Source organism: Mandrillus leucophaeus, unplaced genomic scaffold (genome assembly GCF_000951045.1).
Source record: "Mandrillus leucophaeus isolate KB7577 unplaced genomic scaffold, Mleu.le_1.0 Scaffold124, whole genome shotgun sequence".
Classification (NCBI taxonomy): Eukaryota; Metazoa; Chordata; class Mammalia; order Primates; family Cercopithecidae; genus Mandrillus; species Mandrillus leucophaeus.
Genome location: NW_012100765.1, coordinates 1,081,805 through 1,097,285, shown reverse-complemented (window position 1 = coordinate 1,097,285; position 15,481 = coordinate 1,081,805). Strand labels below are relative to the sequence as shown.

The 15,481-nt window shown below is 37.1% G+C and overlaps 1 protein-coding gene across 1 annotated transcript in view; it reads left to right on the top strand.

Annotated features, from left to right (window-relative positions):
* Positions 1-15,481, top strand: part of MALT1 (MALT1 paracaspase) — an 81,051-nt gene that overhangs the window by 60,148 nt on the left and 5,422 nt on the right. The window contains exons 11-15 of the mRNA XM_011971743.1: positions 3,326-3,503; positions 4,229-4,303; positions 5,129-5,256; positions 12,649-12,798; positions 15,149-15,306. Of these exons, the coding sequence (XP_011827133.1) occupies positions 3,326-3,503; positions 4,229-4,303; positions 5,129-5,256; positions 12,649-12,798; positions 15,149-15,306 (689 nt within the window). The remainder of the gene's footprint in view (positions 1-3,325; positions 3,504-4,228; positions 4,304-5,128; positions 5,257-12,648; positions 12,799-15,148; positions 15,307-15,481) is intronic.

Here is a 15,481-nt window from a genome sequence, read left to right as displayed (position 1 = left end):
GAGGTTAAAAATAAGTTTGTCTTGCTCTTGAAGCAGTAAAGAGATTGACGGAAAATAGAGTTATGTTTTGAATACTTGATAGAGGAGTATAAGTTGTACTCTATTTTATAAGTGTATAATTCAGTGATTTCAGTATCTTCACAAAGGTGGGGCATCAGTCACCACTACCTAACTTCAGAACATTTCCATCATCCCAAAAAGAAACCCTGTATCCATCAACAGTCACTCCCATTCCTCCTTACCCCAGCCCCTGGCAGCCACAAATCTATTTTCTGTATCTCTGGATTTGCCTCTTCTGGACATTTCATATAAATGGAATCACCCAATATGTGGCCTTTTATGTCTGCCTTCTTTCACTTCACATAATGTTTTCAAAGTTCGTTCATATTGCAGCATGTACTAGAACTTCATTATTTTAGGAGTAGATAATATTCCATTATATGCTGTATTTTGTTTATCATTTATCATCTCATGGACATTTTTGGATGTTATGAATAATACTGCTGTGAGCATTTGTGTACACATTCTTATGTGAACCTAGTCTCCATTTCCCTTCGGTATGTACCTGGGAGTGAAATTCCTGGGTCATATGGTAATCTGTATTTAACTTTTTGAGGAACTGCAAAACTCTTTCCAAAGTTCTTACACCATTTTACATTTGTGCCACCAGAAATGAATGAGGGTTCCAATTTCTCTGCATCCTTGCCAACACTTGTTCTTGTCTGTCTTTTTATTGTAGCCATCCTGGTGAGTGTGAAATGACTTGGATTTGCATTTCACTAGTGGCTAATGATGTTGAGCATCTTTTCATGTGCATATTTGCCACTTATACATCCTCTTTGGAGAAGCATCAGATCTTTGCCTATTTTTAAATCAAGTCATTAGTCTTTTTTTTTTTTTTGAGATAGAGTCTTGCTCTGTTGCCCAGGCTGGAGTACAGTGGCGGGATCTTGGCTCAGTGCATCCTCCGCCTCCTGGGTTCAAGCGATTCTCCTGTCTTAGCCTCCTGAGTAGCTGGGATTACAGGCTCCCACCACCACACTTGGCTGGGTTTTTGTGTTTTTAGTAGAAATGGGGTTTCACCATGTTGGCCAGGCTGGTCTTGAACTCATGACCTCAGGTGATCCACCCGCCTTGGCCTCCCAAAGTGCTGGGATTACAGGTGTGAGCCACTGCACCCGGCCGTCATTAGTCTTTTTACTGATGAGTGGAAGAGTTCTTTATTCTGGATACAAGCTGTCCTTATCAGATAAATGATTTGCAAATATTTTCTCCTGTTGTGTGGGTTGTCTTTTCACTTACCTGATCTTTGTCGTTTATAATTAAATCCATTCTTTTGGTCATTATTTTTAAAACCCTATCTGTGCACTCCTTTTTAAAATTCCCTATGTGTGCTGTCTTATTTTCATTCACAACAGTAATTTAGTTTTTTGCTAAGCTAGTCTCTTTTCTGTTAGCTTTCATTCCAGGTCCTATCAGTTTATTTCTGTTCTCCTGCCCATAATGTACCTTGCTCTCTCTCTGCCTTTCCACATTTCTAGCCTTTCCCTCTCTTAAGACCATCCCCTGTTATTTCACTTCATACTGATATTCCTCTCTGTACTTTATTCATTTCATACATACACGGTGGTTGTCCCACTAACATGACTTATGGCATTTAATTATATGATGACTTTCATTGTTGCTTGATAACATAAACATGTGTGAATCTCCATACATGAATCTCCCGGTCTCCTGCTTAGAGGTTAGGAACTTTGTCTTCGTCCTTCTTTTTCATCTCTCAGTGCCCATGTGATAACTTCCAGAGCACACATGAGCTGGAACCCACACTTGATAAATGGCTGTATCTATTTTCTCATTTTAGCTGAAATGTTGTATTTGAAAGAACCATTTTTCTCATTTTAATAGAAATTCAAAAAAGACGACGTGGATTTTGTCCTGTAGGACCACATGCAGCAAATTGTCTTTAATTCTCAAAGCCACGGTCTCTGCTAGGAGTCGGGGCCATAATTACAATGGATTAGCTATTTTGGATTCCCTATCTAAATGGCTTTTACTGTTTGCTTTAAAATACCGTGTAAAGAAATAATTAAATCCAGAATATTGAGAGAGCAAAATTAGTGGGCTCCAGAAATTGCAAGCAGAGGGGAGGATATCTTCAAAAGTGTTTTGTCCAGTATTTTTATGAAGAAGTTCAGACTGATATTTTTGTTGTTTTTTACAGCCGAAACAAAATTATTTTCAAGAAAACATTGAGTTGTGTTAGTTTTTATAGTATCATTTCTCAGTAAGGAAATATGATTCATCTATTGAGTCCTAAAAATATCGTAAATTTTAGATTATTAATTCAAAAGACTCTAGATGGAAGATTGATATTCATATTTCATAGCAAAAAGAAAAAAATAGTAATCTGTGAAATCAGATTTCCCATCTCTGATTATAAAACTACCTTTATATTTTAATAACCCTTAACTAATGTTTATGGTAATACCTGTGGAGTTTCTTAACTTCATATTGCAGGTGCTGTTCATCTGAATTGTGTGTGTTTATCTGTTAAATACTTACTAAGCTCCTGCTGTATGCCAGGAATACACAAATAAATAAATGTGAGACTGTCTCTGCCCTAACAGAACTCCTAGCTTCGTGGAGGAGACAAATGAGTCAGGAGAGAAATCCTAGCTGCATTCTTTTTTATATATCATAAAATAAAATTGTATTTTAGATTATACTATTGGTTACAAATATATTACTTTTATAAATTAGGATATACTTCAGACAGCATTTTGATACTGTCTTAAAATGCAAATTTTAAGTACAGATTGTTGGTAATAATTTTTTTATTTATTTTTTTTTGAGACGGAGTTTTGCTCTGTCGCCCAGGCTGGAGTGCAGCGGCATGATCTCGGCTCATAGCAACCTCCACCTCCCAGGTTCAAGTGATTCTTCTGCCTCAGCCTCCCAAGTAGCTGGGATTACAGGTGCCCACCACAACGCCAAGCCAATTTCTGTATTTTTAGGAGAGATGGGGTTTCACCACATTGGCCAGGCTGGTTTCAAACCCCTGACCTCAAGTGATCTCCCTGCCTTGGCCTCCCAAAGTGCTGGGATTATAGGTGTGAGCCATCATGCCTGACCTGTTACCAATAATTTTAAATGCAAATTAACATTGTCTGCATTTATAATTGGGTATTTCTTACATATGCTCACATCACCTTGAAGAAAATTAAAGTCATGGTTTTTTTTTTACAAAAAGTTATGCAGTCTGTGTGTTCACAGTGCATTTAGAATTGACATCTACCTCTCTTTTATTTTCCTCTTTTCAAAGGGTTATTGTATTATGCAGGACATGGTTATGAAAATTTTGGGAACAGCTTCATGGTCCCTGTTGATGCTCCAAATCCATATAGGTCTGAAAATTGTCTGTGTGTACAAAATATACTGAAATTGATGCAAGAAAAAGAAACTGGACTTAATGTATTCTTATTGGATATGTGTAGGAAAAGGTAAATTTTCTAATCTTTATTAAACAATTGTTGGAGTTAAATATCAACCTTGACAAACTAGAGAAACCTGTGAAATGCTAACAGCCATTTGCGTGTGTGAATTTTAGTTTATACATCGAAACTGGAAGAACAAAACTAGAGAAAAATATATTTACTCCATGTATATCTAATTATTTTAACTCTTCATATTTGCTATAGAACACAAACAAAGAACTAAAGGGCATGGGCATTTACTCATACTACAGGGGATTCAACTCTCCAGAATGCCTTTAGATGACTTTAATAATCATTGTAGTTATTCCCTCAGGAATTAACAAAACCAGCACCCATGGAGTTGGGATTTCTGGTCACTAGTCAGTCCTGGTCTTCCACATACAGAATGAGTAGCCGAAGCAGATGTTTGGAGGTTTGGATCCCATTTATCTGCCATTGCCTTTCTAAGAAATAGAACCAGTGCCTCTAGATTTACTATTTTTTGCTTGCTCAGCATTTATGAATCAAAATCCAATGCCAGAGTTCAAATGCAACTCCGGTTTTAAAGCTAACAAGGAGTTAGTGGGTTATTTTGGGTAGATATGTAGCTACCTAGATGAAAAATTTTGAATCTATAATTTTAAATTATGTATTCTAAAATACTGTTGTAGTATCTCATTATTTATACTCTTTTAAGGATGATCTTTAACTTTTCATATTTCTGTCTACTCTTTTCTGCCTCTGTTGAATAGAAATGACTACGATGATACCATTCCAATCTTGGATGCACTAAAAGTCACCGCCAATATTGTGTTTGGATATGCCACGTAAGAAAATTTTATGTTTACGTTGAAGTTTCCCTTATTCTTTGATATCTTTTTGTTTGCTTTTGCTTTTTAGGAGCAGGGGTCTTAACTCTGTCGCCCAGGCTGGAGTGCAGAGGTGCCATCATAGCTCACTGCTCCTGGGCTCAAGCAATCCTCCTGCCTCAGCCTTCTGAGTCGCTGGGATTACAGGCATGTGCCACTGTGCCTGGCTCCTGAGGTCTTTTTGATTCTAGATTAGAGGCCTAGAAAATACCTATAGACATGTAGGCATAAATTTACCTCCTTGATGTTCTTGGTAGAAAATTTTAAATGGTCAACTTTAGCATTCCATATCATGGTATCTTATTATTAAGCCCAAATTGGGCATGTAGTTCCTGCTTAAAGATTAACTCTTTAATTATTGATGTCATGTGAGAGGCAGAAGAGAAAATGAGGCTCATCAGTATACACAGAAGTCCCATGTGGCAAGTGTTTGTTTTTCTAACATTTTCTTTTTAAAAAATTATTTTTATTGGATATTGACAAGTTATAATTGTATGTATTTATGGGATACAAAGATATGCTATGATGTACGTATTCAGTGTGGAATGATTGAATCAAGTTAATTCACATATCACCTCAAATACTTACCATTTTTTTCCTCCTAACTGAAACATTGTACCCTGTGACTAACAGTCCCTGTGCCGTGCCCACCTCCCAGCCTCTGGTAATCACCATTCTGCTGGCTGCTTCTCTGAGTTCATTTTTATTAGCATCCACATATAAGTGAGAACATACAGTATTTGCCTTTCTGTGCCTGGTTTAACTTCTTTTTCTATTTTTAAGGTGTCAAGGAGCAGAAGCTTTTGAAATCCAGCATTCTGGATTAGCAAATGGAATCTTTATGAAATTTTTAAAAGATAGATTATTAGAAGATAAGAAAATTACTGTGTTACTGGATGAAGTTGCAGAAGGTAAAAAATAAAGAGAAACTACTCAGAAAAAAGAGCAGGGGGGACACACCTATTCAGGGTTCCCTCTCTGGTGATTGTTTAATTCTTATTATGTGGGTTTGGAATTAGTATCTACTTTATAAAACAATTTTTATATTACTATAACATTCAGCAACACTTCTGCTATTTAATGTCATCTTTCCTTCCCTTTTGACGTAGCTCTCCACCATCTGTGCAGCATTACTTAGACTACAAGGCTAAGCCTAGGCACAGTCATTAAATAAATAAAGTTGAATCCTCAGATCTCTGCTTTGCTTCTGTGCCCAGTGCCTTGGTGCTGGCAAATCTCCCTATTTGGGGGTGGGTGGGGGGCGTGGAGGGGTGGTGGAGAGTTGTCCAGTGAGCAGTCTCTCCCAGGATGGGAGTGAGAAAACTTTACAGAAATGTTTAGACACTGCTGGAAAAAGCTGAGTTCATTTTTTTTCCTTAATGAACTTAGGAGTTTTAAAATCCTGATTTAAGGACGTGATCCTAGGGGTTCTAATGCCACATCTTCCATTTCTATCTGTTCTTTCCCTGCCTGCTGGTATAATGTTATGCATATGTCAGATGCTGATTAAGTACCTATTATTTTGGTAGATTGCACTGTGGTTTTTGAAAAAACATTTTATAAGCCATAGCAAAAAGAAGGTAACTTGGTCAGGCATGGTGGCTCAAACCTGTAATCCCAGCACTTAGGAAGCTGAGGCAGGAGGATCACTTAAGGCCAGGAGTTCAAGACCAGCCTGAGCAACATAGCGAGACCCTGTCTTCAAAATAAAAAATACAAATAAAAAGGAAGAAAGTAATTCTTTTACAAACTAGCACCACTAGAAAATGGAGTTTCATGGATGTTCCAGTGATGGCAGTTTGGGTATAAGGTGTTTGGCCAACTGTCAGCCATATTTAATTTCTTTTTTTTTTTTTTTTTTTTTTTGAGACGGAGTCTCGCTTTGTGGCCCAGGCTGGAGTGCAGTGGCCGGATCTCAGCTCACTGCAAGCTCCGCCTCCTGGGTTTATGCCATTCTCCTGCCTCAGCCTCCCGAGTAGCTGGGACTACAGTTGCCCGCCACCTCGCCCGGCTAGTTTTTTGTATTTTTTAGTAGAGACGGGGTTTCACCATGTTAGCCAGGATGGAGCCATATTTATTTTCATGTTTTTATCTGTGTAGCTATGTTAGTTAGATCACTTGACTTAGCCACTTTTCCATTTAACATAACCAGCCAGGGCTTTGGACTTCCTGCCATAGCCACTTTTCCATTTAACATAACCAGCCAGGGCTTTGGACTTCCTGCCACCCTCCCGCTTCAACCAGAGAAATTCCACTTTTATTTGTTTTCTACATTAGGCTTCTTCTGAAGCTCACATTTGAAGGAAAGTCTCTGCTTTTTTAAAAAAAAAAAAGAAAACCTTTGGATTACATCAGTTATATTCCAACTGAGATCCAGTAAGGTGCTCCAGAAACTCTACAGTGTTTTATTTCAATTTCGTTTTTAAGTACATTTTAACTGTTTTAAAACTTAATAAAAACACCATGCTCACCCATATATGATATGTACCAAATTGTCATAGCAATGAATAGCATCCCAGTATGTGCTGTGAGGATATTTGAACTTTATAAACGTCTTAGAAAGTTTTGCTTCTCACTGGTCTTTTTCAGTGCTACCATGTCTGCTTACCTAGAAGTGCCCAGGAAGGAAGACCCTGCAGTGTACGTGGAGCACACTCAGCTCAGTGCCATGTACATTGTGCCCTTCATGGGTAACAGCCCACTCATTGTACAAAATAAGTAAAGGTCTAATAGTATCATGATAAATAATACAGTTAAATCTAGCCCTTATTTTGAGTTTTGGGTGCTTTGTGTCTGACCCCTGTCTTAGTAGTGAAAAGCAAAAGCAGTTGTATGAAATTTTTCACAAATCATCCAATTTTGAAACAGAACTTTGCTGTTTCTTCCTTTGGATCTTCCGGATTACTTAATTAAAAATTATTCCATGACTGGGCATGGTGGCTCACACCTGTAATCCTAGCACTTTGGGAGGCTGAGGTAGGAGGATTGCTTGAGCCCAGGAATTCAAGACCAGCCTGGGCAACACAGCAAGATTCCATCTCAATTAAAAAAAAAAAAAAATTCGGGGCCAGGTACAGTGGCTCATGCCTGTAATCCCAGCATTTGGGGAGGCTGAGGCAGGAGAATCACTTGAGCACAGAAGTTTGAGACCAACCCAGGCAACATTGTCAGACCCCCATCTCTATAAAAATTTTAAAAATTAGCCAGGCATTATGGTGTGCACCTCTATTGCCAGCTACTCGCGAGGCTTAGGTGGGAGGACGGCTTGAGCCTGGGAGTTTGAGACTGTAGTAAGTGTGATCACACCACCGCTCTCCAGCATATGTGACAGAGCGAGCCATCTCAAAAAAAAAGAAATTCCAGAGGGGGAAAAGTATTCAGAGATTATAAGCCAAGCAGTTGAAGGGGAAAATAAACATGCTACCAATTTCTTTTTTCAGTTTTTGGTTTCTTTGTGTGAGACAGCCTCTGTTGCGCAGGCCAGAGTGTGGTGGTGTGATCTTGGCTTACTGCAACCTCCACCTTCCACGTTCAAGTGATTCCCTTGCGGCAGCCTCCTGAGTAGCTAAGACTACAGGCACGCACCACCATGTCCGGCTAATTTTTGTATTTTTGGTAGAGGTAGGGTTTCACCGTGTTGGCCAGGCCCATCTTGAACTCCTGGCCTCAAGTGAGCCACCGGCCTCTGCCTCCCAAAGTGCTGGGATTAAGGTGTGAGCCACCGTGCCCGGCCCACCTTACGAATTTCAACTGTGTGCAAGGAAAACATAATATGAGGTAAATTGGTTGTTAAAAAGCTACAGCCATCAGTCTGTAACCCGACTTTTGTTTTTGTACTATTCAGGACAGCATTATTATCAGAAGTATTGAACATACTACTGAGGGTTTTTATTGTGAGTAGATGTTCGATATGAATATAGGACCTTGACAGTAACCTACATCTAATTATAGGACCTCTCTTTTCCCTTCCCCCGCTCCATGATAACTACCATTCTAAACTTATTCCTTTTTCTTTTTACATAGTTTTATTGAGTTTATATATACCCAAAAAAGTATGCATAGTTTTGTTTTTAACTTAATAAAAAGATATGCTCTGTGTAGTCTTTTGGGACTAGAATTTTTTTATTTAATATTTTATTGCTAAGATTGAGCCATATTGTTGCACGACTATTGTTTTTCATTTTAACTGCTATGTAATATTCTATTATGCAAACATACTACAGTTTTTTTCAACTACTCTCCCGTGTTGGTGAGTATTTGAGTTAGTTGTGGTTAACAGTCTTATATATGTCTCCTGGAATATATATGCATGAATTTCTTTGCAGTGTGATTCTAGGGCTTGGAATTGCTGTGTCGTAGGGTGTGACAGTATTCCATTTTACGAGAGAATGCCAGACAGTTTTGTAAAGTGGTTGCCAAGTCTACACTTACCCTGCTCCCCGCAGCCAGCAAGGGATAATGTGAATCTGTACTCTCTCCATCACTTGATAGTCAGACTCTTTTATTTTTGCCAATCAGATGTTAAATAGTATCTCATGTGGTCTTGATTAGATTTTCCCTAACCATTCGTGATATTGAACATTGTTCATATTTTTAATAGCTATATGTGTATCTTGTGTGAAACATCTGTTCATGTCATTTGTCCATTTTTCTACTGTGTTTGTGGGTTTTTTTTTTTTCGGTTTGATTTAGAGAAATGTTGTATGTGTTCTTGATATAATACTAGCAAGGACCGCTAAGACACTATTGAATAGAATAGGTAGTTGTGGGCATCCTTGTCTCGTTTCTGACTTTAAAGGGAATATTGCTAATGTTTTCACATTTAGAATAATATTGTAAGTTTTTCATTAACACTCCTTATCAGGTTAAGGAAGTTCTCTTTACATTGGTTTTTTGAAAATTTTTATTATGAATAAATGTTGAACAAGATTAAATGGTTTTTCTGCAGCTATGAAGAAGATAATAGGATGTTTCTTTTCTTTCAATTTCTTAATATGGTGAGTTAAATTTATAGTCTAACATTAAACCAACTTGAGATAAATCATTTTCATTGGGATGTATTATATTTTTAATATACTACTAGATTTAATTTGCTATCATTTTGTTTAGAATTTTCATATCTATATTCATATGGGAAATGGGCCTGTAATTTTACTTTCTTATAGTATTTGGTTTAATTTTATGAGAAAATAAAATTAGTATTCAGTGGTATCAGTGTTATGCTGACAGAATGTAGCGTAGGCCTCGTAGAATGAGATGGAGGTTGTGACGGCTGATTTTACGTCAACTTTCGCCAGGCCTCAGTGCCAAGGTATTTAGTCCAACATTATTCAAGATGTCTGTAGGTGATGGATCGAGCGTTATTCTGGATGAGATTAAAGTTTAAACTGATGGACTTTCAGTAAAGCAGATTGCTCTCCATGGTGTGAATGGGCCTCATCCAGTTAGCCGAAGGCCTTAATGGAGCAAAGACTGACCTCCCACAAGCAGTGAGTTTGCCAGCAGCCTGCCTTTGGGGCTCAAACTACAGCTCTCCTCTGCATCCCCAGCCTGCCTGCCTGCAGATTTCAGACTTGCACCGCCACAATTCATAAACCAATACCTTAAGTCAATCCCTTCTTCTCACTCTATCTCTGGGTACACACACACACACACACGTGTACGCGTACGCATGTGCACATCTTGTTTGTACTGCTTCTCTGGAGAACTCTGATACAGAAGAAGTACACCCTGTTGTTTACTGGGGAATTCTGTATAAATTATGATCTATTTATGGTAGAACTTGCCTATAAACCAACCTGGGATTGGTGTTTTTTTGGTAGAAATACTACTGCTTCAATATCTTGAATATTTATTGTACCATGTAGGCTTTTCATTTCTTGAGTCCATTTTGATAAGTAATATTGTAATATTTTTGTAGGAATTTAGGCAGTTTTCAAATTTGTTGGCATTTAGTTGCTCATGTTCATATTTCTTTTTTTTTTTTTTTGAGGCAGAGTCTTGCGCTGTCTCCCAGGCTGGAGTGCAGTGGTGCGATCTCGGCTCACTGTAACCTCCGCCTCCTGGGTTCACGCCATTCTCCTGCCTCGGCCTCCACAGTAGCTAGGACTACAGGTGCCTGCCACCATACCCGACTTTTTGTATTTTTAGTAGAGACGGGGTTTTACCATGTTAGCCAAGGTGGTCTTGATCTCCCAACCTTGTAATCTGCCCACCTCGGCCTCCAAAGTGCTGGGATTACAGGCATGAGCCACGGAGCCCGGCCTAGTTGCTCATATTTCTAATAGTATTCTTTAATCTCTGCTTTATCTGTAATTATGTATCCATTTTCATCAGTATTACTTACTTGTACCTACTTTCCTCTTTTCTTTATTGCCAGCTTTTGCCAGTTGTGCTATTTCGTTTTGAAGAACCAATCTTTGGCTCCATTGGTTTCTTCTACTTTTTCATTGTTTTCTACATCACTAACTTCTGCTGTTTGTTTATGTCTTGCCTTGCATTTGATTTATTCTTTCTTTTTCTAACATCATCATAGTTCATTCACTTTTAGCCTATTTTTTCCAATTTAAGTTTCTAAGGCTTTACATTTGTCTTAAAACATCACTTTCGTCACATCCTACAAGTTTAGGGACTTTTTTAGTGTTTTTTTCTTTGACCTTTAAGTTATATAATATTATCTTTAATTTTCAAATATGGCAGGAATTTTCACTTTTTATTTCTACCTTAATTGCTTTGTGATCGAATATAGTCTGTCTAGTTGCTATGCTTTGAAATTTGTGGAGGTTTTCATTATGGCCAAGTAAAAGATGAAATTTTGTAAATTTTGCATGTGTACTTGAGAAAAAATGGATATTTTTATAGTAACTGGTTGCAGAACTCTATGTGTGCCCATTAGGTTTGGCCTATTAATTTTTATTGTTTTTTTTCAGTTCTGTATTTCTGCTGATAGTCTCTTTGATCAATAATTGAGATGTTGAAATCTCTCAGGTTACCAATTTTCTTGTAATTCTAGCACTTTTTACTTCATAGTGACTATTTTTGTTTTAAATGTTTATATTTTCTTATTGAATTGAACCTTTATCATTATGTAGTGATGCCTCCATTTCAAATGCTTTTTTGTCTTTCTGTATCATATTAATAGAGCCAGACTAGCTTCCTTTTTGTTGACCCAATATGCTATTTTTTACACTTTTACTTTCCTACTTTTAACCCCTAGGCTAGCCTGCTTCTCTACACTTTTACTTTCAAACATTTCATGTCATTCTGCTTTGCTGTAGCTTTTGGAGGCACCGTATAACAGATTGTTTAAAATCCAATCTAGGCCGGGCGCGGTGGTTCAAGCCTGTAATCCCAGCACTTTGGGAGGCCGAGACGGGCGGATCACGAGGTCAGGAGATCGAGACCATCCTGGCTAATACGGTGAAACCCTGTCTCTACTAAAAAAAAAAAAATACAAAAAACTAGCCGGGCGAGGTGGCGGGCGCCTGTAGTCCCAGCCTACTCGGGAGGCTGAGGCAGGAGAATGGCGTGAACCCGGGAGGCGGAGCTTGCAGTGAGCCGAGATCACGCCACTGCACTCCAACCTGGGCGACAGAGCGAGACTCTGTCTCAAAAAAAAAAAAAAAAAAATTAAATCCAATCTAATAATCCTGGTCTTTTAATGAGAAAATTTAGTTAATTTACATTTGTTATTTTTTGTACTTGTTTTAACCATCTAATTTTTTGATTTGGCTCATTTTCTCCTTTTTTAAAAAAATTGTGTATCTTTTCTTCTCTAACAAATAATAATTTTAATGTACTCCTACAATACTAGGTGTCTCCTTTTAACCCCCAACATGTTGATTTAACTTAGACTTAGTTCTGGATCACATATATTTTTGTCTCTTTTTTTTAAAAAAAGAACCTTTACTATTGTTAATTTATAATGTAGCAGACAGAAGTATGATAAACTGTAACTTAAAGAATATACTTCTAAATTTAAATTGATGTGTATCCATATACATTAGTCTGTATCTAAAATATGTTGAATGAAAATGGCACATTACAAAGACATACATATAACATTTTTGTTGAATTCGAAAACCTAAAACATTGGCATATACCGTTTATGAATACCTACACATGAGTAAAAATTAAAACATGCTTGCTGTGTCTGGCACATAATAGGTGCTCTGGAAATACTTGTTGAGTGAATAAATGATGCTGAGAATATAACCTGATAATGTAGGATAGTTCTTATCCTAAATATTTAAAACATAAGAATTGGTGGTCTGAAAAATAATATTTATTTTCATATCTTTTAGATATGGGTAAGTGTCACCTTACCAAAGGCAAACAGGCTCTAGAGATTCGAAGTAGTTTATCTGAGAAGAGAGCACTTACTGATCCAATACAGGGAACAGAGTATTCTGCAGAATCTCTTGTGCGGAATCTACAGTGGGCCAAGGCTCATGGTATGGTAAAGCCCTTTTTTTAGATCTGTAATATACTTACGTTAAATCATAAAGTTTCTTCTGAATAAATAACTTTCCTGCCAATTTTACAGTGAAAATATTTTGGCCTTCTAGGCAAATCTCAAACCAAACCAGTATTTCAATTATGGATATTACACTGGTGTATTTGATGTTAGAGATATCAAATTATTTAGCCCATTATTGTCACTATTGGTAAAATTAAAGTGACCATTTAAAAATTTTTCTATTTTTACGATAGGTTAATTTTCCATTCATCTAATACACAATCCCTAGATTCTCCTATATTGTGACCTGTTAAAGTGTGCAGCTGTCGTAAATCATGGATTGGGTTCTGATCCAGTCTCTACCACTGTATGAACATGTTATCTATAACATGTAAATAAGAAATAGTACCTGCTTCAGGCCAGTTGTGGTGGCTCACACCTGTAGTCCTAGCACTTTGGGAGGCCGAGGCAGGTGGATCACCTGAGGTCAGGAGTTAGAGACCAGCCTGGGCAACATGGGAAAACCTCATCTCTACTGAAAATACAGAAAGTTAGAGTGTGGTGGCGCATGCCTATAATCCCAACTACTAGGGTGGCTGAGGCGAGAGAATCTCTTGAACCTGAGAGTTGGAGGTCACAGTGCAGTGAGCAGAGATTGTCCCACTGCACTCCAGTCTGGGCGACAGAGCGAGACTCTGTCTCGAAAAGAAAAAGAAAACAGTACCTGCCTCATAGGTTATTGGGATTGAATGAGTGCTCAGGTAGAAATGAGCAGGTACAGAGCACTCAGCAAGTCCTCTGTACTTGTGATTATTCATAATAACTGAGCATCCTCTCTTGGACACTTGATCAGTAAGCTGAGTGATCAGCAGAGAAGACGAGGTGAAAATCAATCTGTACCTTAATTACCTTTTGCTAATTATGTATGGTTTAATGAAAAAAGTTTACCGATGGAAATAATTTTGGATTTTCTGAGTCCAAGTATCTATTCTGTGAGTCTCTTACAGATAATTGAAAAATAATTGTATTTATTGAACTTCTGTAAAATATCTTTATTTTCATACATAAGTTTTGTTCTTGGCCAGGTACGGTGGCTCACACCTGTAATCCCAGCACTTTGGGAGGCCGAGATGGGTGAATCACCTGGGGTCAGGAGTTCAAGACCAGCCTGGCCAACATGGTGAAACTCCATCTCTACTAAAAATACAAAAAATTAGCTAGTCATGGTGGCAGGCGCCTGTAATCCCAGCTACTTTGGAGGCTGAGCCAGGAGAATCACTTGAACCCGGGAGGCGGAGGTTGCAGTGAGCCGTGGTCACGCCATTGTACTCCAGCCTGGGCAACAAGAGCAAAACTCAGTCTCAAAAAAAATTTGTTCTCTAATGTGTATTTTTAGTAAATTAACATACTAAAGCCCATTAAAATGTAAAATGCTATAAATATCTCACCATTCCAGATAACTGGATAAGTAATTGAAATTGAATGTCTTTTCTCTAAAAAAGATCTAAACAAACAACAAAATTACAGTGGTAAAGGTCAACAATAAATGAAACAATAAAACAAAACTAAAAGGTCGTATAGAAAGTATTTGTAACAAATTTAATAAGTAGGTAGTTTTTTAATAATAAAGAGCTCATACAAAAAGGTAAGAGAAAACAACATTTAGATCCTCAGTAAACAAGCAAATGATGCAAATTCAATAATCCACACTGCTGGAAGTATAGAGAAAAATTTTTTAAATGGCTAAGTAATTAAAGAATAGTTAAAACTATGATGGTATCTTTCTACTTTTTAATACCATCAAGTAGCCGAATGTTTTAAAAATACTCTGTTTTGGACATGTTATGCTGAAACTTTATATTCCATGTAAACTGAAAATAATTTGTCCCATATGTAAAGGAACAATCACATAGCTATATCTGACAATATTAAAGCATTATGAACTATGATAGAAAAGCAATAAAACCCAGAAGTATTATATTCAAGAGTTAACAGAATGGTTAAAGGTAACAAACTATAGTGTGGCCATTCAGTGATACTGTGCTTTATTAAAAATTCTGGTCATATAAATTGAGGCAACAGTGAAAATTTATCTACAGTTGTATGCATATTTTTTATTGCCACAATAAAAATTATATATACAGTTGGATAAGAACTATAAGCAAATGGTAAATGAAAGATTTTGTTTGGCCAGCAGAATATTGAGCTTTATTTTTTAAATTGTATGTGTTTAAACAATGTAAATCATGTTTTTAAGCAAAAGAAATACTAACTATATTCTCCTCCATAAATATTTGCCTTTTATCAGGAAACTTACCAAAGTTATTCTTATTGTTCTTTTTCAGAACTTCCGGAAAGTATGTGTCTTAAGTTTGACTGTGGTGTTCAGATTCAATTAGGATTTGCGGCTGAGTTTTCCAATGTCATGATAATCTATACAAGTATAGTTTACAGACCACCCGAGATAATAATGTGTGATGCCTACGTTACCGATTTTCCACTTGTGAGTTTCTCTTTTATTTAAAATAGTGATATATTCTCACTTATTAAAGACTAAATTTTTTAACTTACAGTTGATGGTAAATATAAAGGAAATATATATATTTATATATGTGTATATATTTATAGTTTAGTAACACTGGTCATAATATTTACTAATTGCCAAAATACCTTAAGTT